Here is a 26,624-nt window from a genome sequence, read left to right as displayed (position 1 = left end):
TGTGAGCTCACAAGGGCAGAGCAGAGGGGGAACAGAACCTCTCTGACCTGCTGTCCACAGCCCTTCTCATCCAGCCCAGGCTGCCATTGGCCTCTTGGCCACGAGGACACGTTGCTGGCTCAGGCTCATCCTGCTGCCCACCAGCACCCCCAGCTCCCTTTCCCCTCTCCTACTCTCTAATTCATTCCCCAGCCTGTGCTGGTCCATGGGGTTGTTCTTCCCCAGATGCAGCACTCTACCCTTGCCCTTGTTGAATGTCATTGGATGTCTCTCTGCCCAGCCCTCCAGCCTGTCCAGGTCTGGTTGAATGGCCCCACAAGCTACTTGAGAGCTGAAGTTCTGCATTTGCTAACAACAGTGTAGTGATTTTCCTTTGCTGAGGGAGAAGTGTTTGCTTCTGTGAAACATTTCCAGGCTTTAATGTGTCAGAGTGTGTCATCTGAAGGTTGTGCTTGGATGTTTTATGCTTGGGCCTCACAGAGAGTCTACACTCTGCTTTCTGAATGCTCTAAACCAAACATTCTCTTTGCACAGGGAAGGGGGAGGAAGGTTTGGTTGAGTATCACTGTGAGACTGTCTGACTTTTCCCCATCCTCCTCTTGATTTCTTCCTGAGGGATGCTAATGGAGCTGACTCAGACCCTTCCACTACCATTCCTTGTTGTCATCAGGTCAGATAAAGCTCGTGCTGGGTGCAAAGCATCCAGTGTTTATAGTTCTATGGCAGGAGGCTGTTGACATTTGGAGTCACTGGTTCCAACACACAAAGCTCCTTTCCAAAAACTCAGGGAACTGTGCTTGTCTTGTGCTGAGTCCAGACTGGAGTCATCTCATCTTAATCCTCTGCTGCACAAAGACTTTTAGGGTAAGTTCTGCACATCTTTGGAAGTTTAAAGAGACTGGAATGACTCTTTTTTTTTAACCCTGCAGGAGCAGAGTTTGATTCTTAAGTCAGAAATGTTCTCTGCTCAGAATTTACCATGCCCACCCTGCCCAGGGATTGTTGTGGAGGTGCCAAAAGCATGGTTGGGTCTCAGCAGAAGGTTGGCTATCATAGCTGCCACCCCAGACTGGGCCAGGGCAGCAGGGCTGGCTGTTGGGTTGTGTCCAGAGGCTGAAAGTAGCTTTCATCATTGTTCAGTGGCAAATACAGTGAGTGTGCTTTGGCTTTGGTTTGCCTGTAGACGTGCAGTCTGCAAACTGAACTTGAAGTGGGAAGCATGATGGATGGATGGATGTGTGGGTGTGCTGGACAAGACAAGGAAATGGCAGAGAAAAGGGGTGTAAAAAAGCCACCTTGTGCCTTGAAATGCTCCTTATTTTCATACAATCCCACACTGGTTTGGGTTGGGAGGGACCTTCAAGCTCATCTGGTTCCAACCCCCTGCTATGGGCAGGGACACCTTCCACCAGCCCAGGCTGCTCCCAGCCCCATCCAACCTGCCCTTGGGCACTGCCAGGGCTGGGGCAGCCACAGCCTCTCTGGGCAGCCTGTGCCAGGGCCTCAGCACCCTCACAGGGAACAACTCCTGCCTCCCATCTCATTTCACTCTCCCCTCTGTCAGCTTGAAGCCATCATCCCTTGTCCAATCCTTGTACAAAGACCCTCTCCAGCTTTCTTGTGGCCCCTTTAGGGACTGGAGGCTGCTCTAAGGTCTCCCCAGAGCCTTCTCTTCTCCAGCTGAACACCCCCAGCTCTCTCAGCCTGTCTCCACAGCAGAGTGGCTCCAGCCCTCTGATCATCTCTGTTGCCTCCTCTGGACTCACTCCAACAGCTCCACGTCCTTCTGATGCTGGTGCCCAGAGCTGGAGGCAGCACTGCAGGGGGGTCTCACCACAGAGGAGCAGAGGGGGACAATCCCTTGCCTTGCCCCACTGCCCTTGCTGCTGGTGATGCAGCCCCAGGACACAGTTGTCATTCTGGGCTGCAAACACGAGGTGATGGCTCATATTCCATTGTTGAAGTAAGAGGCTTGTTCATCCTTCAGAAACACCTTCCATGTCCTCTGTAATCACCATTGCCACCAGTTCTGCCTTCTGTAGCCCATCCTGATGGAGCTTTTGTGGTAAATGCTTTGCTTCTTGGGGATGTGTTTGGAGCCTTTTCTGTAGAGAACCAGTCTGAAGTTAAGGGTCTGCTGCAAAGGAGCTTGAGCTGATGTTGTTTGGGGCCCCTGTTTGGGACATTACTGGTACCTGGAAAGATCAGCATGGAAACAAACTGCAAAGTGCAAGTGTCTGACTTCCCTGGCAAAGGAAGTTCCCCACAGAAAAGAGCCTTTTGCTGTATATCTGACTAGACACAGCCTGGTCTGGAGGGCTGATTCCCCGAGGGACATCTGCCCTCTGCCTTGGAGATGGTAAATCCCTTAGTGGTTGTGCCTGTAGGACAGCAGAACTGAGTGGCTTTGGGGGAGGAGCTGTTCCCCATGCAAAGGCAGCTAAGCTGATTGCTTCCCCCTTCAGCATTGGAGCATCCTGGCTTGTAACTCACCCTCGTGGAGAAACGAATTCCTGGCTGGCTATTGATCATAGGATCACAGAATGGTGGGGCTGGAAGGGACCTTTAGAGCTCATCCAGTCCAACCCTCTGCAGAAGCTGCTCCCACCTAGATCAGGTCACACAGGAACGTGTCCAGGTGGGTCTTGAAGAGCTCCAAGGAAGGAGCCTCCACACCCTCCCTGGGCAGCCTGTGCCAGGGCTCCCTCACTCAAACACTGACACAGTTTGTTCTTATGTTTAAGTGGAACTTTTTGTCTTTAGCTCTTTATAAATGTTAATAAGATCCCCCCTCAGTCTCCTCCAGGCTGAACAGCCCCAGGTCCCACAGCCTTTCCTCAGCAGGAAGATGCTCCAGTCCCCTCAGCATCTTGGTGTCCCTGCACTGGCCTCTCTCCAGCACTTCCCTGTCCCTCTGGAGCTGGGGAGCCCAGAACTGGACACAGGACTCCAGATGAGGCCTCAGCAGCTCTGGCAGAGCAGAGGGGCAGCACAACCTCCCTGGCCCTGCTGCCCACACTCTCCTCAATGCCCCCAGGCTGCCATTGGCTTCTTGCCCACGAGCCCACGTTGCTGCTCATGGGCAGTTGATTCTCCCCCAGCACTGCCAGGTCCCTCTCCTGGAGCTGCTCTCCAGCAGCTCACCCCCAGCCTGTGCTGCTGCAGGGGGTTGTTCCTCCCCAGCTGCAGGACTCTGCCCTTGTCCTTGTTGAACCTCAGCAGGTTCCTCTGTGCCCAACTCTGCAGCCGCTCGAGATCCCGCTGAATGGCAGCTCAGCCTCTGGGGAATCAGCCAGTGCTCCCAGTTTGGTGCCAGCAGGGAACTTGCTGAGGGTCCCTCTGTGCCCTCACCCAGGTGGCTGATGAAGATGTTGACCAAGACTGGCCCCAGAACCCATCCCTGTGCAACTCCACTGGCCACAGGCCTCCAACTCGACTCTGTGCCATTGCTCAGCACCCTCTGGGCTCTGTCATTCAGCAGCTCTCCATCCACCTCACTGCCCACTCATCCCAGCCACACTGCCTCAGCTTTCTGATGAGGATGTTGTGGGAGACAGTGTCCAAAGCCTTGCTGAAGTGAAGGTAGATGCCATCTGCTGCTCTCCCCTCATCCAGCCAGCTGGTTGGTCACTCATAGAAGGCATCAGGTTGGTCACACAGGATTTCCCCTTGGTGCAGCCACGTTGACTCCCCCTGATAACCATCTTATCCTTCCTTTGTTCAGTGATAACATGCAGGATGAGTTGTTCCATCACTTGTAGAGTACAGTATTGACTTGAATCCAGTAAAGATGATCTTTAATGTTATTGCTTCCTTGATGCTGGCCAGCTGGGCTTCTGTAAAGCTTCACAAGGGTCATGTGAAGCCCTTGGACAAGCCATGGAAGGGACTCAGCTGAACTGGAAGCAGCACAGACACGATTCTTTCACACAAGTGAAGTCTGGAAGTCAACCTTTTATTGCTGTTTTCCTCCCTGCATCAGGAGATCCAACTGAATTCTCCAGGCCAAATGAGACCCTGTGAGAGGCTGGGTGACCTCCTCCTGACAAATGAGAGCCATGTTGATGAATCTGCTTCTGGAAGGCCCTCAAATTCCACACTGGTGAGGCCAGTTGTGAGCAGCCTTCAGAGGGGGGAGCTTGGTTTCCTTTTTGATCCAATCCCATTTTATTCATGTGCTGCAGCCCTGTTGCTTTGAGCCTTTGCTTTAGACCCTGCTTCAAACTCATCATCATGCAAAAGAGAGAGATTCCAACTCCTCTTCCCAGAGTTGTGTTGGCCCCTCTAAGCCTCAGCTCACACCCTGTGAATCACTGCAGCAGGGGATGTGCTGGGGCCTCTGCCAAAGCCCCCTGAGTCATCTCCTGAGTGGCCAGCCCTGACCTTCCTCTGGAGAGGGGTAAGTCTCCTGCACTTCCAGCCCTGCTGCCTGGATGTGGGGGAGGCTGGGTGTCAGCTGCACCCCAGACCCTCTTGGATGCTCAGATGTGAAGGGTTGAGGTCTTGTGGCATCACCTGCAGGAGGAAAAGTCATTTGAATGAGAGGTTCTGGGACATTTGGGCTGGGGAGAGTTGTTTTCTGATCTGTCAGGGCACAAGTTTTTATGAGCACAGCATGGAGCTGTTTGGCTACATGATGAGTGTCCTTGTCCTTTGCAGAAGGACCCTGAACAAACTGCCCATGAGCAGCAACGTGGGCTCGTGGGCAAGAAGCCAATGGCAGCCTGGGGGCATTGAGGAGAGTGTGGGCAGCAGGGCCAGGGAGGTTGTGCTGCCCCTCTGCTCTGCCAGAGCTGCTGAGGCCTCATCTGGAGTCCTGTGGCCAGTTCTGGGCTCCCCAGCTCCAGAGGGACAGGGAAGTGCTGGAGAGAGGCCAGTGCAGGGCCACCAAGATGCTGAGGGCACTGGAGCATCTTCCTGCTGAGGAAAGGCTGTGGGACCTGGGGCTGTTGAGGCTGGAGAAAAGGAGACCTAAAAGGTGAGTGTCAGGAGGATGGGACCAGTCTTTGTTCTGTGGTGGCCAGTGACAGGACAAGGGGTAATGGAAAGGAGCTGGAACACAAACAGTTCCATTTAAACCCAAGGAGAAGCTCCTTTGGTGCTGAAGGGAGGGAGCCCTGGCCCAGGCTGCCCAGGGAGGGTGTGGAGGCTCCTTCTCAGGAGGTTTCCAACCCCAGCTGGACACGTTCCTGTGCCCCCTGAGCCAGGGGAAACTGCTGTAGCAGGGGCTGGAGCAGCTCTGCAGGACCCTTCCAGCCCCCAGCACTGTGGGAGTCTGTGGTCCATGACAGGGTAACAGTGATGGTGTTTGGGCTGCTGAAGCAGTGGTGGAAAACCCAAAGTGTTGGTGCCCAGATGTCGCCCAGCTCACCTCCTCTGCTCCCATGCTCCATGTGCTCCTTGCCTCCTTCATGGCCACGAGGAACAAGCACTTGGGAGGCCAGGAACACCCTGAAAACAGATCCCAAAGGGCTCTCCCTGTCTTCATTTCCATGGCTGTGGGTGATTCCCCTCCCCTGCTTCACATGTGCTGCTCTTGGCTGGTGCTGGGTGCTGGGATCCCTGCTCAGGCTCAGCTGCCAGGCTGTGACCCAGCTGCAGCCCGTGCTCAGGGGCCAGGGCTTCTGTAGGCTTTTGTCAGCAGACGTATCAAGTGCTGCAGGCTGCAGGCAGGGGGAAGGACGCCTGTTTTGCACACAAAAGCCTTTTATAAGCTGCTCTGGATAAGCAGCAGCCCCTTGCCATGCCCAGCCCCATGCAGGGCCCTGTGTTCCTCCAGGGCCAAGGAGTGCTCTCAGGTTCCCTGTGCTGGTGGGAAGCAGAGAGCCTTGTGCCCTCCCCTCACCCCAGGCCTGTGCTGCTGCCAGTGATTTGTACTGCTGAGAATGTGGGGGAATGAGGGGGGAAAAAAGTCACATACCATAATGATGAAGCTAGAGTGGGATTGCTGGGGGAGGACTGGAGCCTGTCTGCTGCCTGGGCTTTCCTCTGGCTTTCCCTGCTCCATCCCAGCCCCTGGCTCACCCCTCCATGGCAGCTCTCTTCTTTGGTGAGACATTTGCTCTCTGCAGCTCTGCTCAGCCTGGGCCTCGTGCTGCTGTGGCTTCCCTGATGGCTGACAGCCCTGGCACTCATTGGAGTCTCTCCCTGTGTGCCAGGCTGCTGCTTTACAGCTGCTCCCTGAGCTTCCCCTGAGCTGCTCAGGGCTCAGAGGGGACAGCAGTGCCTTCTGCTTCTCACTTCCACGGCTTTATTCTTGGCAGGGACTTTATTCCTTGCAGCATTCGTTGTCCCATGGAAGTGGTGAGACCTGCACAGCCCCTCCACGCTGGGAGCTGTAGCATCTTCAGGCTTCAAGGAGTCTTTCCTGGTGTGCCCTGCAGAGCTTGACCCAGAAAGGGTGGAAGATGCTCTTGTGGTGAGAGTGAGCTGTTGCTCAAAGGCATTAACCCTCCAGAGAAAGGCTGTGTCTGAAGGTGATGGGGGCCTGAAGGTGCTGCTGAGCTGGGGAACGTTCACCCTCCCACCACCCAGATGTTTGCATCTGCTGCTGACCCGGATCTCCACAGCAGTGTAGGAGGGCCAGGAGGGCTCTGATGAGCTGTTTCAATTTACCCTTTGTGCTGGGAAACCCCAGAAAAGTCCCCTGTCCCCTTCCTCTCCCAACATGTCCCCTGGGGCTGCCGTGCCCAGAGCTCCCTGGGGTGAGAGGGGCTCTTGCAGCTCTCCCCATCGTGAGAGTAAAATCATCCCCAAAGCTTCCACTACGGCCATTAATCACTGTTATTATTAGGGCTTTGATAACTATTGATGAATCCTCACCCTGAGCTTAGGAGGAGACCCCAGGAAAGGAGGCAGAAGGCCAGAAGCAGAGGGGTGTGTGCAGGGATGGAGGTGAGCAGCCCCCTCCCCGTGCTGCTCTTCCTCCTGCTATAAAAACCCCTCTTCAGCTGATTCATACCAATGATAATGACGATTGAGGGGGATGGGGGGGTTGTTGTGGGCTGTGGTGGTGGCTCTGCCCCCCAGGGGGGGTGACTGAGATGCCCCATTTCTTGCAGGCAGCCTGTGTGTCCGTGTGTCCATCCCTCCCCCTCCAGCATCTCCCCCCAGGGAGGGGGTGCAGGGGCTGGGAAGGGGTGTCTGCCGGAGCCTGGGAGCTGCCTTCTCCTCCGGTCTGGTTTTCATTAAGCGGCCGGGTTGGGCCAAGAAACACAGCAATAAATAAAGGCGAACAATGCCGGCTCCCCGCTCCTCCCTCTCCCTCCCTCCATCCCTCCCTCCATCCCTCCCTCCATCCCTCCCTCCATCCCTCCCCCGGCCCGGGATGCAGCCGGGCGCCTGGGAAAAGGGGGCTCCGGCGAACGGGGCAGCTCGGGGCGAGTGAATGGGGCTGGTGAGGGGAAAACGGGCGGAGGGGAGGGAAGCCGAGAGCGTAAGAGGGGAGGGCAGGGCAGACGGCGAGCAGAGGCGGTGACAGGCGCGGGGAGCCGGCGGCATGGCCGGCCGGGATCCCCCCCAGCCCCTGCCCCAGCCCCGCGGAGGCTCCGCGGCCCCTCGCCGCAGCCGCATCTTCTTCTTGGGGCTGTTGCTGCTGTTCCCCGGGCGGGGAGAAGCTGCCGGACGGCCAGGTAAGGGGGAGACGGGGGTACCCCGCGGTTTGGAGGCGCAGGGATGCCGGGGGGAGGCTGTGGGCAACGCTGCATCCCTGTTGCATCCCTGTTGCATCCCTGTTGCTGCATCCCTGCTGCATCCCTGCTGCGTCCGTGGCCCCGCCGGGGATGTGCCCCCTGCCCCAGCTCCCAAACGCCCCGGCCGGGCTCGCCGCTGTGACTCTATATGGTGTGGCTGGGAGGGGAGGGAGCGGGGATGGATCCGGCTCCTCGCCCCCAGCAGCCCGCCATGGGCGCAGCCACCCCTGCGCTCCCCGTCCCGTGCCAGCTTTGGGTGCCAGCCCGAGCCCCGGCCGTGCCTTGTGCTGCCCACGCATGTTTTTTGGGGCTGAAACTCGCCTTTTTCCGTTGCTTGAGGAAGTGCTTTATTCTCCTCTCGCTTCTCAAACCGAGGGGGGGAGGTTGCCGGGTTGGGTTCAGTCCCCTCTGCTCTCTCTTCTCCATCCTTACTCCCTCTCCCAACCCCACCAACAACCTGGGGCTGATGTTTCTCTCTGCAAAGCCCAGTCTTTAGGACCTTTCTTTTCCCTCCCCCCCCTGAGCTTTGCTGGGTTTTCTGCAGCTGCTCTAAAGAAGTTTTCCAGCAACTCCAAGAGAGAGAGAGAGAGAGACTCGTGCTGGGAGAGGGACGGGCAGGGTTGGTGGGAGCCAGAAACCTCGGGTTGGATTCAAGAGGAGGGAAGGAGAAGATGGGAAAAGCTGCTGGAGCCTGGGCACCCCGTGGCAAAAGGGCAAACAGCCCCAGAAAAGGAGTGTGGGGTTTGGTTTTGGTGGTGGGGAGGAAGGTGATGGTGGTGGGAAACCCCCTGGGAGCTTTGACTTGGCTTTTCCAGGCTGTTGTCTCATGCTCTGATTCCCAGCAAGCTCTGTAGCCACAGTGAGAAGCTGCAGAGAATAACCCCGAGGGGTTTTTGATGTTGTGGCCCAAAGCTCAGCCCAGTAATGCCAGCAGAAGGGCTGCCCCTCACCTCCCCTCTGCCCACAGCAGAGACAGGCAGCATCTCCCTGCCCTTCTCCCTCTGCAGCAGCCAGTGAGGAGGAAAACAGGGTGGTTTTTCCACCCCCTTTGTTCCCTGCAATGGAAAGCAGCAAACCCCAGCAGAGCTGCTGCCCTGCCAGGCTGGAAGCTGTGCCTCAGTTTCTCCTCCCTCCCTCCCCAGACAAGGCTTATCTATGGGTGAGGGGTTGGAGGGCCTCCCTGACGAGAAGGGAACTGGGATGGTGCCACCACCTTATCTGCAGTTATTCCTGGAATCTGATTCCATGCTCTAGAGAGGGAAAGCTGATGAAGTGCTGGCTGTGTGGTAGGGCTGGGGGCACAGAAGCTCAGAACCTCCATCACCTCCAACTCTCCCAACCCCTAAGTCCCAGCTGTCCCCTGGACTTTCCAATAACACCCATCTTTCCTCAAGCCCCCTCCCAGACCATTGCACAGGGAACCAAACCCAGCATATGCAATCAGAAAGCCATAAGCTCTGTTATTCCACTCCCTTAGTCAATAGCTTTGCCCTTTGCTGGGGGAATGTTGTTAGATCTGAGCTTGCACTGACAACATTTGGCTTGGCAAGGTGGGCTGGCCCTTGACATTTGTGCCAGGCCTCATCCCCTTCTCCACAGCACCTTCAGCTTTGATTTCTGCTGGTGTCCAGGCTGAAGTCACAGGGAGCTGCTCGCTCTGCTGCAACCAAATCCAGCCACACTGCTTAGGGGAGGAAAGAGGATCACTTAGAAAGTCAGCCTGGCTCTGATTGAGCCAAGAAACTGCTTGTGCTGCTCTGTCCTGAGGAGCTGGGATGGCTCAGAGGAACCCAGAATGTGCTGCAGCTATTTTAGCTCCTCTGCTCACTGCTTGAGTCCAGCTCTGGCTGGAAAGATGCTGCCTTAGTCTCTGGGTGATGGGACCATGCATCCTCACCCCAGAAATGAGGGTGAGCAAGAGTGAGAAAGTACAAAGCCAGAAAGATAAAAAGCAAAAGGAAAAAAGCTGGTTCAGGAGGGATGGAGGAAGGGGGTGAGGTCTGTAGGGGCTGGTTGGTGATGGGAGTGGGGTCAGGATGGTGTCACCCCTGTGTCATCTGGAGTCCTGTGTCCAGTGCTGGGCTCCCCAGCTCCAGAGGGACAGGGAAGTGCTGCAGAGAGGCCAGTGCAGGGCCACCAAGATGATCAGGGGATGGAACATGTGTGTGAGGAGGAAAGGCTGCAGCCCTGGGGCTCAGGGGCACCTCAGCAATGCTGCTCAGTCCCTACAGGGTGAGTGTCAGGAGGCTGGGGCCAGTGTTTGCTGTGTGTGGTGGCCAGTGGCAGCACAAGGGGTAAAGGTCCTGGCACACAGGCAGTGCCCCTGGCACAGGGGGAGCAAGTCCTTTGGTGCTGAGGGGAGGGAGCCCTGGCCCAGGCTGCCCAGGGAGGGTGTGGAGGCTCCTCTCAGGAGGTTTCCAACCCCACCTGGACACATTCCTGTGCCCCCTGAGCCAGGGGAAGCTGCTTTAGCAGGGGCTGCAGCAGCTCTGCAGGGCCCTTCCAGCCCCCAGCACTCTGGGATTCTATGATCTGCTTCTCCAGAGTGGGTTTCAGGGATCTGAAGCCATCAGTGGGCAGTGATGCTCCTCAGAGGCTTCCTGGGCTGGTGATGATGGTGCTGACGATGCTTTGGCTTCATGCTGGTGTCCACCCCCCAGAAACACTTCAGGGCTGGCCCTGGATGTTATAATCAACTCTGTCCCTTCTCCCCTTTTCTCTCTCAATGTGGCTGCAGAGGAGCTCCCACTGCTGAGGTCTTACACACTGACCAGCTCTTGTCTTTCCCAGGGCCCCCGCTGCCCGGTGAGCGGGTCACCCCACGCTGGCTGCTGGGGGGCCGTGCCCGACGAGCCGTCAGCCTGGATGACAAGGTGAGAGCACAGAAGGTCCCTGGACACCCCAGAGCTCTTGGTGGTGGCACTCAGAGGGAGAGGTTGAGGCTGCAGGTCCCATCAGCAGGGTGTTTTGTTTCTAGGACCCAGCAGCCTGGTCAGGTGATGGACAGGGCAAGCAGGGGATGCAACAGGGAGTTAATTGTGGTTTTAACTGTTGGGCAGTAAGAAGGGTGGCCAAGAGCTGTAGGGTGAGCAAAGAGGAGCTGGGCAGCCTGTGGGGAGGAGATGGAGGTTGTTCCCCAGGCTGATGGCTTGGCCAGGGTGGAACGGTGTGAGGTGCAGCAGGGTTTAAGTGTGATGTCCTTGAGAAGTCGAGCCCAGGCTGCAGGGAGGAGAGGACATCTCACCTCAGGACAGCTCTGTCACACCCTCCCTACCACCCCCACTGTCTCCAAATCCCTTCTGTGAGATGCCTGTGGTGACCTTTGCTTGCCTTTGGCACCTTGCCTGGCTCTGGGGTTACCCAGCCCCACAGCTGCCCATCAGCCGTGGCAGCTGGTGCTTGTACCCAGGAGGGGTTGGGGGAGGGCTGTGCCCTCCTTCAGAGCACATCACATCCCTTCCCAGCACACTGAGCACCAGCTGGGATGGTTGTGGGAACCCCTCCTGTTGGGCTGAGCACATTCACTGCTGAGGAACCTCAGTGCTGGGATGTGACCCTCTCCCCAGAGCAGGGGCTGAGGATGCAGCTTTGAAATCAGCTGAGATGCCTCCACATGAAACCTCTTTGCTCCAGACAGCAGGTACTGAGGGAAGGAGTCAGCCTCTCTTCCTGGCAGCCCAAGCAGAGGGGTTTTGCACTGGCCTGCCTCCTCTGAAGGGCTGGAGGATGCCTTTCCCCAGGGGAATGAGGAGCACTGGGAATTGTGCTTCCCCTGCAGCCAAAATAGCCCGTGGCACTGGGGATGCTGTGCTCAGCCCTCCCTTCCCAGCAGCCCTCCTCCTGCTATATTTAGGTTGGAGGGCACTTGAGATGGGGAATGTGTAGCAGTGGGAGGGTTATTTATACTCCTGCTGACACCCCACTGCCCAAAGCTGTGCAAATCACAGGGCCCTGGGGGGGTGGTTTGGGAGTCACCAGGGGGCTGTGGGGCTGGGATGGCCACTGGCCCAGGACAGAGTGGACAGGCAGGTCCCAGAGTGGTTCCTGGCATCTGCCCCAGGCAGCCAAAACAAGGAGCCTCTTGTTCCTCAGAGGTGGGAGAGGGAGGGTGGTCACAGCCTGGGGCAGGGAGGCTTTGTTGGGGAGGGACGGTGGCAACCAGGCCAAGGATGGGCTTGGGACACAAACCCCAAACTGGCCCCTTTTTTGCCCTGGTCCTGCTGATGTGTGTATTTTTAGGATGGATATAGTCCCACCCCCATCCCTGCCCTGTCTCCTCCTGCTCTCCAGCAAAGATCCTGGAAATAAAGGTGGCTGTGGGGTTGGTGACACGTGCCCTGTCTGTCCAGGCAGAGGCTGCAAGGAGGCAGAGGCTGAGCACGGGAGGTGGTGGGTTCCAGTATGGGGACACCCCCAGGCTGCTCCATCCCTTCCCGAGGTCTCCTCTATCCCTCCCCAGGGGCTGCTCCATCCCTTCTCCGAGGCTTCTCCATCCCTTCCCCGGGTCTCCTCCATCCCTTCCCCGAGGTTTCTCCATCCTTTCCCCGGGTGCTGCTCCATCCCTTTCCCGAGGTCTCCTCTATCCCTTCCCAGGGGCTGCTCCATCCCTTCCCCCGGTCTCTTCCATCCCTTCCCCAGGGGCTGCTCCATCCCTTCTCCGAGGCTTCTCCATCCCTTCCCGAGGTCTCTTCCATCCCTCCCCCGGGGGCTGCTCCATCCCTCCCCCGGGTGCTGCTCCATCCCTTCCCCGGGGGCTTCTCCATCCCTTCCCGAGGTCTCTTCCATTCCTCCCCCGGGTGCTGCTCCATCCCTTCCCCGGGGGCTTCTCCATCCTTTCCCCGGGTCTCTTCCATCCCTTCCCCGAGGGCTGCTCCATCCCTCCCCCGAGTGATGCTCCATCCCTTCCCCGAGGCTTCTCCGTCCCTTCCCCGGGTGCTGCTCCATCCCTTCTCCGAAGCTTCTTCATCCCTTCCCCGAGGCTTCTCCATCCTTTCCCCGATCTCCTCCATCCTTTCCCTGGGTTGTGCTCCATCCCTCCCCCGGAGCTGCTCCATCCCCTCCCCGGTCTCCTCCATCCCTCCCCGGAGCTGCTCCATCCCTCCCCGGGGGCTGCTCCCCTGGCAGCGGGTTTGATGCTGCGGGGTGGCCTGTGCCACGGTCCCTGGGGGACACGACTGTCTGCTGTCCTTCCTCCAAGAGGAGCGAGGTCAGGGCAGCAGGATGAGGATGAGGAGGAGCGGGTGGCCCCGCGGTGGCGTCGTGTGCGGGCTGGCACTGCGCTGGGCGGGCCGGACCCTGCCTGCTCCCTCCCCTACACCCTCCGCTCTGCCATTGTTCGGGGCTGAACTCCCCGCGGGCTCCAGGGCTCCTGGCACACATGGAAGCGATTTGGGAGAGGCCGTGGGGATCCTGATTGCAAGCCGGTCCCTCGTGGCTGCTGGAGTGGGATCCTGTCCCAGTGCTGCCGGCATCCTCCTCCTCCACCTTCCTCCCGCCCCCAGCATCCTCCTCCTCCTCCTCCCCAGCTCAGGCACGGAGCAAAGTCTGCCAGAGCTTCCCACAGGCTCTTCCAGCCTCTCAGAGCTGGAAATGCAGGGTTGTGCCCAACGTTCTGGCCTGGGGGTCCCACCAGTACCCCGTGTGCCCTCCCTGGGGCTGCCCCAGCCCATCCTGCTGCCTCTTCCCTGCCTTGGTTCTTTCCTTGGGAATTGCTTCTCCCCCAGATGTTGGTTTCTCGCTGCAGTGGTTGTAAACTGAAAGCAGGGCAGGTCTCAATGGGATGTGAAGAAGAAATGTGTGGTGGTGAGGCTCTGGCACGGGTTGTCCACAGAGGTTGTGGCTATGCCCAGTGCCTGGAAGTGGTCAAGGGCAGGTTGGATGGGGCTTGGGGCATCAAGCAGGGGAGTCAGGGTCCTGCTGTGGAGGAAGGAGGGAGGAGAGGAGCCTGTGGTTTGGGCTGGGCTGCAGGTGCTGAGGGCACACACTCCTGCAATCTGTTTCCTGCAGGGAAGCCCTTTTCCCTTTGCAAGGTGTGGCAGGGCTGAGCAAACCCTGAACGTGCTTCCTGAGCCAAACTTGCTTTGAAACAACCAAAATTACGAGCCCTGGGGCTGTTCAGAGAGCAGCCTGAGAGGGGACCTCAGCAGCACTTCTAAGCACCTACAGGGTGGGTTTCAAGAGGATGGGGCAGCACTTTATTGTGTGTGGTGGCCAGTGAAAGGAAAGGGGTAAAGGACACAGGCTGGCACACAGGCAGTGCCCCTGGCACAGGAGGAGCAAGTGCTTTGGTGCTGAGGGGAGGGAGCCCTGGCCCAGGCTGCCCAGGGAGGGTGTGGAGGCTCCTTCTCAGGAGGTTTCCAACCCCACCTGGACACGTTCCTGTGCCCCCTGAGCCAGGGGAAGCTGCTGGAGCAGGGGCTGGGGCTGGGGCTGCAGCAGCTCAGCAGGGCCATTCCAACACTCACCACTCTGGGATTTGGTGGTTGTAAAACCCCATCTCAGCCCCCAGAGCCTGGCTCTCTCCAGTTCTGACTCCCTTGGAGTGAGAAGCTTATCCTTGAGCTCTCAGACCCTCATCTCTGTGTGTGTTTAGGACAAGCCAGTGCAATCCCCAAGCTGTGCTCTACAAACCCAAACCCTGCTGCTCTGACCCAGCTGCCTGGGGAGGAAGGACCTGGCTCAGCCACGCTGCTCCAGCTGCAAAAGCCATCACCAAATCCTCCATGGAGCATCTCCTGGTGACTCCAATCCCCATCTCCCTCCTTCCATCCAGACTTGCTTGTGCTTGCTTCAGAAACAGGGGCTTTTGGGAGCTGCTTGAGCAGATGGCCAGGCTCTCATTTGAACGTTGGATTTTGGCTGAACTGGTGATTTCCCAAGGAGCTCATCCCTCCCTGAGCCCTCTCCCAGGAGAGCTGCTGTACTGCAGGGCAGGGAGAGCTTTCCAAGGATGGAGGAGGGATGCTGGGTGAGGAGGATGGCCAGGAGCCCTGAGGAAACAGGGATTGTCTTTCCTCTTAAGAGCACCACCACCCCCTTGGCCTCAGCTCCTCTGCAAACATCGCTGCGGTTTTTCTGATCAGCGGGTTGGAAAAGACAAATAGACTCAAGCTTGGCCCAGGGAGTCTGTTGGGCTGCTCAGAGGCTGGGGCCCAGCCAGGCCACACTCATCCCAGCTGCTCTTTGTCTCTCCCAGCCCAGTCCCAGCAGGGACTGGTTTTGCTGTGGTGTCCTGGAGAAGGACCACCACCTCCCCCATCCAGCCAGGGCTGAGAGAAGGTGGTTCCTGCAGCCTGGAGCAGGGAGCAGTGAATCCGGGCTTTTTGTGGCTGCTGGAGGAAGGAGGTGGTGGTGTTTGGGTGGGGGAGGAAGGTGCTGGAGCTTGGGAAGGTGCTGGAGCCCAAGGTGATGTTGGTGCTTGGGGTGATGCTGGAGTCCAGGAAGATGCTGGAGCTTGGGGTGATGCTGGAGCTTGATGTGATACAGGAGTTCAGGAAGATGCTGGAGCTTGGGGTGATGCTGGAGCTTGATGTGATACAGGAGTCCAGGAAGATGCTGGAGCTTGGGGTGATGCTGGAGCTTTATGTGATGCTGGAGTCCAGGAAGATGCTGGAGTCCAGCAAGGTGCTGGAGCTTGGGGTGATGCTGGAGTCCAAAATTATTCTGGAGCTTGGAGTGATGCTGGAGTCCAGAAAGATACTGGAGACCAGGAAAGTGCTGGAGCTTGGGACAATGCTGGAGTCCAGAAAGATACTGGAGTTTGGGGTGATACTGGAGTCCAAAATGATGGTGGAGCTTGGGAAGATGCTGGAGCCCAGGATAGTGCTGGAGCCTGTGCTGATGCTGAAGCCCTGGAAAGTGCTGGAGTGTGGGATGGTGCTGGAGCTTGGGGTGATGTTGGAGTCCAGGAAGATGCTGGAGCCCAGGGTGATGCTGGAGCTTGGGATGATGCTGGATCCTGGGATGATGCTGGAGCCCAGGGTGATGCTGGAGCTTGGGATGATGCTGGATCCCAGGAAGATGTGGAATCCAGGATGATGCTGGGGCCTGGGAAGGTTCTGGAGCCCAGGAAGATGCTGAACCCTGCTCATTCCCAGTGCACAACATCTCAGGAGGCAGCTCTTGGGGGCCCAGCAGCCTGCCAGTTAGTCTCAAGGCAAAATGATCGGTATTTAATTAATGTCACGACCTCTCCTGGCCTTGAGTTGGGTTGTTTGACTCCTGCCTGGCAGGAGTGGTGCTCACACCCCTCTTCTCTTGTCCTGCTGTTTATTTCTCAAGGGGTTGAGCTGGTTTCAGCCCATCCCAGTTAAAACCAGCATCAGGCCTCTGCTCCCTGCTGCCTCTCCATGTGCTCTCAGGGGAAACTGAGGCATGGGGAGGGGGAAGAGCTTGCTGTGCATCACCTCACAGGGGTCAGACACTGATCCCATTAGCAGTGGTTTGTTTTGCAGCCCTTGGCAGGCTGGAAGACAGGACAGTGCTCACGTGGGGAGCTGCAGATGCTGGGCTGAGCCTGGACACACATGTGTCCCTTTAAGACAGCAGCTGGGAAAGAGCATTTTGCCAGTAAAGGCCCTTAAGTCGAGGCAAGGAGTAATTGCTGGGGAATTCAGAGGCGGGAAGGAGCCGGCAGGGACTTGGGGAGGAGGAGATGGGCTGTGGGTGTTAAGAGAGATCAGAGACGGGCAGAAACGGGCTTGAAAAGAGGGAGGGTGAGAGGGGGAAAGAAGGGAAACGGCAAGAAAAATGTACAGACCATGTTTGGCCAGGGAGTGATGTTTGTATAAGATCATGTTCTAAAAATACAGCCCGTTCCCACCAGTGCTGAGCGAGGGGAGGCTTCGGCCTCAGCTTCCTCCTGCCCACACCACACGGGGCCCCTGGCCACGGCCGCGGGGAAGGGGCTCCGGAGCAGCCAGGCCTCGGGCTCAGCTTGCTCTGCTGCTGTGGTTTTGGGGGTTATTTGAAAGTGCTGTGTCTGGTCTCCTTTTTTGGAGCTGGGAGGACAGTGTTGGAAATGGAGGAGGGGCCTGACTCTGTCCCTCTGTCATAGAATGCCAGGGTGCTGGGGGCTGGTTGGAAGGACTCTGCAGAGATCCTCCAGGTTCCCCTGGCTCAGGGGGCACAGGAATGTGTCCAGCTGGGGTTGGAAACCTCCTGAGCAGGAGCCTCCACACCCTCCCTGGGCAGCCTGGCACAGGGCTGACACCCCTCTCAGGGAAACAGTTCTGCCTCTGCTCGAACCTCAACCTGCCCTGGGGCAACGTCATCTGCCACAGGCTGCTGTGGGTCCCTGTGTGGGGGTCCCAGTAACACCCTCCAGGGCCAGGCAGTGGGTAAACCCACCAGCATCCCGGGGAAGCTGAGGCAGGCTCCTCCTGCCTGTCACACAGGGACCCGCTGCCCCCGTGCCATCCCCTCTGCTCAGCCTCCCAGGGCACAGCCCCTGCAGGGCATGAGGCCCCTGCCCCAGCCTCAGGCTCTCAGGTGGGATGGAACACACAGAGCCTCTGCTCAGGGTGCTGATGGCTGCTTGGATGAGGTTGAACAAGGGCAAGGGCTGGGTCATGCTCTTGGGGCACCCCAAGGCCAGGCAGCTCCAGGGCAGAGGGGCTGGAAACTGCTGCAGGGAAAGGGCCTGGGGGGGTTGGTGCTGAGCAGGAGCCAGCAGCATGCCCAGGGGGGCAAGAAGGCCAAGGGCAGCCTGGCTGGGATCGGCACTGGGGTGGCAGCAGGAGCAGGGCAGGGATTGTCCCCTGTGCTGGGCCCTGGGGAGGCTGCAGCTCCAGGGCTGTGCCAGTGCTGGGCCCCTCACTCACTGCCACAGGGACACTGAGGGGCTGCAGCGTGGCCAGAGCCGGGCACAGAGCTGGGGAAGGGGCTGGAGCACAAGGGGCTGGGGAGGGGCTGAGGGAATGGGGGTGCTCAGCCTGGAGAAGAGGAGCCTGAGGGGACACAGCAGCACTCTCTGACACTCCCTCACAGGAGGCTGCAGGGAGCTGGGGGTTGGTCTCTGCTCCCAAGTAACAGGACATGAGGAAACAGCCTCAAGTTGCCTCAGGGGAGGTTGAGATTGGAGCTGAGGCAGAACTGTTTCCCTGAGAGGGGTGTCACCCCTGTGCCAGGCTGCCCAGGGAGCTGGGGGAGTGCCCAGCCCTGGAGGGATCCCAAAGCCGTGGAGCTGAGGTGCTGAGGGCCAGGGGTGGTGCTGGGCTGGGCAGGGTGAGGGCAGGGCTGGGACTGCAGCAGCTTCAAGCTTTCCCAGCTGAAGGCATTCCATGAGTCTCTGCTTTCTCTTGCTGCTCCTGCTGCATTTTTGCAACTGGAAAAGCAGCATCTCCTCTCCCAGTGAGCAGAGGCAGTGGGATTGACAGGCAGGGGGCTGTCAGTGTCCTGGGCTCTGTCTCTTTTAACTCCATCCCTCCTTTCCCTCCTCTGAAGGTGCTGGCGCCTGCCCGGGCCAAGGTGGCCGTGATGGCTGAGGGCAGAGAGCTCATCCTGGTGCTGAAGAGGAACAAGTAAGCGTTGGGGTTGGGGCTGAGGAAGGGGTGTGGGATGTCCCTGGCACGATCCCACCTGAGCAGCAGCGTCCTGGCTGCCCTGTCTGGGCGCTCCTGCCCGCAGGGGAAGGGACAGCCTGGTGTCACTTCCTTCCAGCTGCAGCTGATGTGGCACTTTGGGCTGAAATGCTCCCTTTTTCCACTGCCCACACCCGTGTTGTGTAAGAATCAGCCTTGGCTCGGTGCCACAGTGCAGGACCCAGCACAGGTGAAGGGGGTGTGGGGTGCTTTAGGGATGGAGATGTGCCAGGATGAGGCTCAGAGCGACGGGGAGCTCTTGGGCTGCTGTGCCATGGGTAGGGCTGAGCCTCTGAGGTCTTTGGAGGTGTCTCTGACTGCTGGCAGAGGGCTGGAAACCTCTGTTGCTCTTCTTCTGGTCCATTCTCAGGGTTGGCAACCTGGCACCATTCAGCCTGGAAAAGAGAAGGGTCTGGACCTTAGAGCAGCCTAAAGGTGCCGATAAAAATGCTGGAGAGGGACTTTGTCCAAGGGCCTGGAGTGACAGGACAAGGGGTGATGGCTTCAGACTGAGAGGGGAGACTGAGATGAGATGGGAGGCAGAAGTTGTTCCCTGTGAGGGTGCTGAGGCCCTGGCACAGGCTGCCCAGAGAGGCTGTGGCTGCCCCAGCCCTGGCAGTGTCCAAGGGCAGGTTGGATGGGGCTGGGAGCAGCCTGGGCTGGTGGAAGGTGTCTCTGCCCATGGCAAGGGGTTGGAACCAGATGAGCTTGAAGGTCCCTTCCAACCCAAACCATTCTGGGATTCTCTGACCCTGTGACCTGGCCATTGTAGCCTCACTCAGCCCTTTCTGGGCTCCTTTGGTTTGGTTTGGATTCAGTTGCCAGCAGCATCTGTGCATGGGAGAGAAAGGACAAATGAAGGAGAGAAATCATCTCCTGCCCTGCTCTTTACCCCTCTCCCCAAGACCTTGTGGTATTTGTCCCTTTGCTCTTTTGGGTCCCTCCTGGTGCCAGGTGGCCCCGTGTTGGACAGATCTGTTTCTGCTTCCACTTCTGCTTCCCACCAACAGCTGTGGGAGGCTGGTGCCTGGCAGAACTCTCTTCCTGCTGCTCTTTGGGTACAAAAGCAGCCACCACGGTGTCCCTCCACTCCCTGGGGCAACAGGCCCCAGGCACCTGCAGAGGAGCTTTTGGTGTGTGGGAAGGGCAACAGAGGATTCCCATGCACATTGTGTTTTAGGACTGTGGTCAATAGTGGGAAGGCAGCGGGGGTGGAAAGCTCATGTGCAAATCTCAGCCTTGTTTCTAGCTGGTGCAGCAAGCCTAGAGATGTCTGTATGTCTTCTCATGACCCTAATTCTAGCTTGGTACCACGTTGCCATGAGTGAGGCATCCATGGTGGTGCCTCTGGGAGGACTGTGGGGCACAGCAGGATGCTGAGCTCTGGATGAGCCTTTCCTCCTCACACACGTGTTCCAGCCCCTCAGCATCTTGGTGTCCCTGCACTGGCCTCTCTCCAGCACTTCCCTGTCCCTCTGGAGCTGGGGAGCCCAGAACTGGACACAGGACTCCAGATGAGGCCTCAGCAGCTCTGGCAGAGCAGAGGGGCAGCACAACCTCCCTGGCCCTGCTGCCCACACTCTGCTCAATGCCCCCAGGCTGCCATTGGCTTCTTGCCCACGAGCCCACGTTGCTGCTCATGAGCAGTTGATTCTCCCCCAGCACTGCCAGGTCCCTCTCCTGGAGCTGCTCTCCAGCAGGTCACCTCCAGCCTGTGCTGGTGCAGGGGGTTGTTCCTCCCCAGCTGCAGGACTCTGCCCTTGTCCTTGTTGAACCTCAGCAGGTTCCTCTGTGCCCAACTCTCACCCTGCCCAGCTCTCATTGACTGGCAGCTCAGCCTCTGGGGAATCAGCCAGTGCTCCCAGTCTGGTGCCAGCAGGGAACTTGCTGCTGTCCTCAGCTGACCTGTCCCTGTCCCGTCCCTGTCCCTGTCCTGTCCCTGTCCCCATCCTGCCCCCGCTCTGGCTGGGCACTTGCACTGCCAGGCTGCCCACGGGGCCCTTTCCAGGAACTGGGCTGAGCTCCTGTCTCCTTTCTCTGCCATAACTGGAGTTCCTGGTGCCAGGCACCCTCTGGCCCGTGGGCTGGGAAGGCAGGAACCTGACCACAGGGACATTTTTGAGGCCGAACTGGTTGCAAAATAGAAACCCAGAGGCGGGAGGGCTGTGCTGGGCTGGGCTGGGCTGTCTGCTTGGTTTATTCTGATGCTTGGGTTATTCAGAATAAAACCTTTGGGACAAGGCCAAACCCCACGAATCGAGGGCCAAGTTGTCAGCAGCGGCAACCCTGTCCCTGTTTGTGTTTCTCTCTGGATGGCTGAGACCCCTGTCCCCTGGGGGACCTGCTGTCCTTCCAGTGAGATGCCCATCACCCTGGGGTCTGGGCAGGATCATGCAGATCTGGGAAACCTCCATTCTCTTCTCTCTTCTCTTCTCTTCTCTTCTCTTCTCTTCTCTTCTCTTCTCTTCTCTTCTCTTCTCTTCTCTTCTCTTCTCTTCTCTTCTCTTCTCTTCTCTTCTCTTCTCTTCTCTTCTCTTCTCTTCTCTTCTCTTCTCTTCTCTTCTCTCTCTCTCCTCTCCTCTCCTCTCCTCTCCTCTCCTCTCCTCTCCTCTCCTCTCCTCTCCTCTCCTCTCCCAGTTTGGGCTGAGATGTGAAGGGACTGAGACTCAAGGGGCCAGCCCCGAGGCAGCGGTGATGGCCACACTGCCCAAAGCTTTCTGAAGGGGAGGCCATGCAGACAGCTCAGTCCTGAGCACAGAGACTCAACACATCCTCGTGCCAGGACTCCCAGAGCAGCTGCAGCATCCATCCTCCCCCCTCTCCTCTGTCCACAGGCTGCTGGCTCCGGGATACACCGAGACACACTACGGCAGGGACGGGCGGCCGGTGACCGTGACCCCCAACCACACGGTGGGTGACCCCCGATGTCGGGCTGCCTCAGCCCTGGGGCTGCAGCCAAAGCCCCGTGTGCCAGGCTGGGGTTGGTGCTGGCAGCGTGCCCCAGCACCCGGCAGGAATGCGGCTCCCAGCCGGGCAAACAAACAGCGGCAGCGCCCGGCTCCGGCGGCCGGGCTGTCCCCAGCATCTCTGCCTGTCCCCAACAGCCCTCCCATGTCACCCTCCCAGTGCCTGGGGCTGGCTGTGTCCTGGGCTGAACTGTGGGGGACAGCTCAGTGCTCAAGCCACAGCACCCCCAGGCCCCGCTCCAGGGCAGAGTAAAGGGTTGGAAAGTGCTGCAGGGAAAGGACCTGGGGGCGTTGGTGCCAGCGGCTGAACAGGAGCCAGCAGCGTGCCCAGGGGGGGCAAGAAGGCCAGTGGCAGCCTGGCTGGGATCAGCACTGGGGTGGCAGCAGGAGCAGGGCAGGGATTGTCCCCTGTGCTGGGCCCTGGGCAGGCTGCAGCTCCAGGGCTGTGTCAGTGCTGGGCCCCTCACTCACTGCCACAGGGACACTGAGGGGCTGCAGCGTGGCCAGAGCCGGGCACAGAGCTGGGGAAGGGGCTGGAGCACAAGGGGCTGGGGAGGGGCTGAGGGAATGGGGGTGTTGAGCCTGGAGAAGAGGAGCCTGAGGGGACACAGCAGCACTCTCTGACACTCCCTAATGTGGGAATTGGTCTTTTCTCCCAAATAATGAGTGACAGGACAAGAGGAAACAGCCTCAAGCTGCCCCAGGGGAGGTTGAGGTTGGAGCTGAGGCAGAACTGTTTCCCTGAGAGGGGTGTCACCCCTGTGCCAGGCTGCCCAGGGAGCTGGGGTAGTGCCCAGCTCTGGAGGGATCCCAAAGCCGTGGGGCTGAGGTGCTGAGGGCCATGGGGTAGTGCTGGGCTGGGCAGGGTGAGGGCAGGGCTGGGACTCAGCGAGCTTTAAAGCCTTTTCCAACCAACACAGTTCTGTGATTCTCTGATCCTGCCCCATTCCCTGGTGCTGAGGACACCTCTCATCTGTCAGAGAAATGGAACATGGGGGATTTTCTGTCCCAAGCACGTGGGGTTTGCTCCCCAGCCCTGCCTGGTGGTTTCTAACAGAGGTCTCCATTGCCCCTCTGCAGGAGCACTGCCACTACCACGGGCACGTCTGGGGCTACAGCGGCTCCTGGGCCGTCCTCAGCACCTGCTCGGGATTACGGTATGGAGCAGGGGCAGGGGGGCTTGTGGGTCTGATGGGGGGATGCACCCAGCTGCCCCTTCCTCCCTGCAGGGCCTTGCTCTGGGGATCCCCTGGGGCAGCACTGAAATGAGCCCAGCTCTAAATGTGTCATGGGGCTGCTTCTTCCCAGGGGTGGGCGGCTGGGAGAGGCCAAACACGAGCTGCCCTCAAGGGAATGAATCTCTGAGGGAGGCAGGACCCTGCACCTTGAAGCTCAGAAATGAGCTTCACTCCATTGCAACCATCCCTTGTTCATGTGGTCTGGCCATCCTGGAGGTTTTAGCTCTGGGTTGTGGGTTGTGCCTCCACCCTGGGCACACATGAGGTGCAGGGACTCTGTGTGGCCTCAGCTGAGGGGCTGGGGGAGCTGGAGTGAAAGCATCTCAGGAGACACAGGCTGCTGTCCATTGCCAGGGGCCTGATTGTGCTGAGCAGTAACACCAGCTACTACCTGAAACCCCTGGGGAGCCCTGGGCCGGGCAGCCACATCATCCACCGAGCAGAGCACGAGCCCATCCACGGCGGCACCTGCGGCCACGGCCACGGTCTCGGGGGCAGCATCGCTGACATTGCTCAGCTCTTCCAGCCTGTGCACCACCAGGTAAATCCCCCCCAGGGCCTCTGAGGTGGGCACAGAGCTGGGGAAGAGGCTGGAGCACAAGGGTGCTGGGGAGGGGCTGAGGGAATGGGGGTGTTGAGCCTGGAGAAGAGGAGCCTGAGGGGAGACAGCAGCACTCTCTGACACTCCCTGACAGGAGGCTGCAGGGAGCTGGAGGTCAGTCTCTGCTCCCGAGTGACAGGACAAGAGGAAAGGGGCTGCAGTTGCTTCAGAGGAGGTTGAGGTTGGAGCTGAGGCAGAACTGTTTCCCTGAGAGGGGTGTCAGCCCCTGTGCCAGGCTGCCCAGGGAGCTGGGGGAGTGCCCAGCCCTGGAGGGATCCCAAAGACGTGGGGCTGAGGTGCTGAGGGCCGTGGGGTAGTGCTGGGCTGGGCAGGGTGAGGGCAGAGCTGGGACTGCAGCAGCTTCAAGGGCTTTAACAACCAGAACAGTTCCATGGTTGTATGATTCTTTGCCTGCAGAGGGACAGAGGGCTGGGAGCAGGGCTGGCTGCAGCCCTGCCAAATGCCTGTCTCTTGTGGTGGGGTGCCCATCACCCTGGCATCTGAGCAGAGCTATACAGGCAGATGGCTATGCATGGCTGTGCTTGAGGGCTCTGTTTGGGCAGCTTACCTGGTTTGTCTTTGGGCAGGAGGTCTCAAAGGGAGGACGTGTGGGCTGAGTGCTGGTGCTGCATCACAGTGTGAGATGTGGTGTGACGGTGGGAATTGCACTGGAGCCACTCAGCGTTTTCCTTGTCGCCTCATGCCTCAGCCTCCCCTCTCAGCTCTCCTTCCTGAGCAGCTCTGTGGTGTCTGAGAAGCCCAAGATGCCCACCCCTTCCCTCCTCTGAGCCTTGCTGTCTGTCTTGCAGGCCAAGAGAGATGCCTGGAGGACCATGAAGTACATGGAGCTCTTCATCGTCGCTGATCACACACTGGTGAGGGCTGTGGGGGGCAGAAACCTGATCCTCTGTCAAAAATCCACGACCCCTCTCTATCTCCCTCCCTGCTCTTCCTCCAGTGACCCTTCCCCATCCCTGTCTCTGCAGTACAGGAACCAGAACCTCAACCTGGGCCACACCAAGCAGCGCATCGTGGAGATCGCAAACTATGTGGACAAGGTGAGGGCTGGAGGGAGGGACCTGCTGGCCCCTGTGACCTCCTTCCCCGTTCCCAGAGGCCACCTGAGCCTGGGGCCATTTGGGTGCCTGTTCCCATGTCACCACAGCTGCTGGGACTTTAGATAGCAGCTGTGAGTATAAGGTGGAAGATGCTCTGCAACTCATCAGTTGAGCTGTGCCAGTGGAGCCTGTGCTGGCTCCTGCCCTGCTGTGGGGGATCAGTGCTGGCACCTCTGGCACAAGGAGGGACCATTGGATGGCATTGTGCCTCCCTGACTGGCTCTGGTGCCTGTAGAGCTCAGGCTTCTAAGTGGGTTTGGGACAAGGATGTCTCAGGGTCGCCCAGCTGAGGGGAAAGTGTGGAGACTCACCAGCTGAAGTGCCGTGGCACGGATGGAGGAGGAACAGTGAATCCCAGCCCCTGTGCCCTCTGCTGAGGGGCTGCAGCGTGGCCAGAGCCAGGCACAGAGCTGGGGAAGGGGCTGGAGCACAAGGGGCTGGGGAGGGGCTGAGGGAATGGGGGTGTTGAGCCTGGAGAAGAGGAGCCTGAGGGCAGACAGGAGCCCTCTCTGCAGATCTCTCACAGGAGGTTGTACAGAGCTGGGGGTCAGTCTCTGCTCCCCAGTAATGAATGACAGGACATGAGGGAGCAACCTCAAGTTATCCCAGGGGAGGTTTAGATTGGGGCTGAGGCAGAACTGTTTCCCTGAGAGGGGTGTCAGCCCTGTGCTAGGCTGCCCAGGGAGCTGGGGGAGTGCCCAGCCCTGGAGGGACCCCAAAACCATGGAGGTGCTGAGGGTCCTGGGTTAGTGCTGGGCTGAGCAGGGTGAGGGCAGGGCTTGAAATCAGTGATCTTAACGGGCTTTCCCAACCAGAATTATTCTCATTCTCTGATCCCTATCCCCTCTGTGCAGTTTTACAGGTCTCTGAATATCAAGGTGGCCCTGATTGGCCTGGAGGTGTGGACGGAGCGGGACCAGTGTGCTGTGAGCAGCGATGCCAACGCCACACTCTGGGCTTTCCTGCAGTGGAAGAAAGCGCTGAGGGCACGCAGGAAGCACGACAACGCCCAGCTGCTGACGTGAGCACCTCGGTGGGCCTGGGGGCATCAGGGCAGGGGGCTCCCAGCTTGGACCAGGGTCTCCAAACCACCCCAGTGGGGTAGGACAAGAGGAAAGGGGCTGGAGCTGCCCCAGGGGAGGTTGAGGTTGGAGCTGGGACAGAACTGTGTCCCTGAGAGGGGTGTCAGCCCCTGTGCCAGGCTGCCCAGGGAGCTGGGGCAGTGCCCAGCCCTGGAGGGATCCCAAAGCCATGGAGCTGAGGTGCTGAGGGCCAGGGTTTAGTGGTGGGCTGGGCAGGGCTGGGACTTGATGATCTTAAATGTCTTTGGTATGATTCTCTGCTTCTGACTGCCCCTCTGTTCTGTTTCTGGGGCAGAGGGAAGACGTTCAGGGGCACGACCATCGGCATGGCCCCGCTGGAGGGCATGTGCAGCGCCGATAACTCCGGCGGTGTCAGCGTGGTAAGAGGGGCACAGGGGTCCCCACTGCTCCTCCTGGGCTGGGGAACCCCATCAGCACCCATCTTACCTGGGTTCTTCATGGGCTTGGGGGACCAGCCATGGGGGATGGTGCTGGGATGTAGCCTGAGAGGTAACAATGGTGCTTGTAGCCCCTTCCCAGATGTTGGCCAAGGAGAGTGGGGAAGGGCTGGTTTGAAGGTGTCCTGCCCCAGGTACAGCCCCTGTGTGGCTCCTGCCCCTCATTGAATAGCCCCTGCTTGTTCCCAGCTTGTGCTCTCTGCTTCTTAGGGTCATCCCCACCCCAGATAACATCTCCTCCCGATGGGCTGATGGTGGCCCTGGTGACCTGTGGTCCCTAAGCAGGGTGGTGGTGTGTGGCCCCAAGTTTTCAGGGTTTGGGGATGTGCCTTTCAAGCCCCTAATGTTCTTAGCAGTGGCTGCACTGAAAGAACATCCCAACACTCCCAAGAGGGACTTGAGGAGACCAAATCCCACTTGTGCCATGAGTCCTCCTCTGTCCCTTCCACAGGACCCAGTTGCAATCCCAGGGGTGCAATCCCAGGTCCTTCCATCACCCCAACCCCATTCCCTGCTGCGGGGTCTCCCCCTCTGCCTCGCTCCTGGCTGCTGTGCTCACACATTCCCCTCCCTGTGCAGGACCACTCGGAGCAGCCCATCGGAGCCGCCGCCACCATGGCCCATGAAATCGGCCACAACTTTGGCATGAGCCACGACAGCCCTGGCTGCTGCCTGGAGGCCACCCCGGAGCAAGGAGGCTGTGTCATGGCAGCAGCCACTGGGTAAGTGATGGAGGGGCCAGGATGTGGCCTCTGAGCCCCTCAGCAGGTCATAGAATGCCAGAATCCTAGAATCACAGAATCATTTTGGTTGGGAAAGACCTTGGAGCTGCTGCAGTCCCAGCCCTGCCCTCACCCTGTCCAGCCCAGCACCACCCCATGGCCCTCAGC

The 26,624-nt window shown here is 59.0% G+C and overlaps 1 protein-coding gene across 1 annotated transcript in view; it reads left to right on the top strand.

The window, feature by feature from the left end:
* Nucleotides 1-7,433: 7,433 nt before the first annotated feature.
* The window catches only part of ADAM33 (ADAM metallopeptidase domain 33), a 33,566-nt gene continuing 14,375 nt past the window's right edge, over nt 7,434-26,624 (top strand). Inside the window, exons 1-11 of the mRNA XM_061992226.1 lie at nt 7,434-7,631; nt 10,482-10,564; nt 18,135-18,211; nt 21,106-21,181; nt 22,318-22,394; nt 22,830-23,016; nt 23,886-23,951; nt 24,063-24,134; nt 25,049-25,215; nt 25,572-25,656; nt 26,314-26,456. Of these exons, the coding sequence (XP_061848210.1) occupies nt 7,499-7,631; nt 10,482-10,564; nt 18,135-18,211; nt 21,106-21,181; nt 22,318-22,394; nt 22,830-23,016; nt 23,886-23,951; nt 24,063-24,134; nt 25,049-25,215; nt 25,572-25,656; nt 26,314-26,456 (1,166 nt within the window). The 5' untranslated portion in view covers nt 7,434-7,498. The remainder of the gene's footprint in view (nt 7,632-10,481; nt 10,565-18,134; nt 18,212-21,105; nt 21,182-22,317; nt 22,395-22,829; nt 23,017-23,885; nt 23,952-24,062; nt 24,135-25,048; nt 25,216-25,571; nt 25,657-26,313; nt 26,457-26,624) is intronic.

The sequence above is a fragment of the Colius striatus genome, chromosome 3 (assembly GCF_028858725.1).
Source record: "Colius striatus isolate bColStr4 chromosome 3, bColStr4.1.hap1, whole genome shotgun sequence".
NCBI lineage: Eukaryota > Metazoa > Chordata > Aves > Coliiformes > Coliidae > Colius > Colius striatus.
This window is presented reverse-complemented; position numbering and strand designations above follow the sequence as displayed.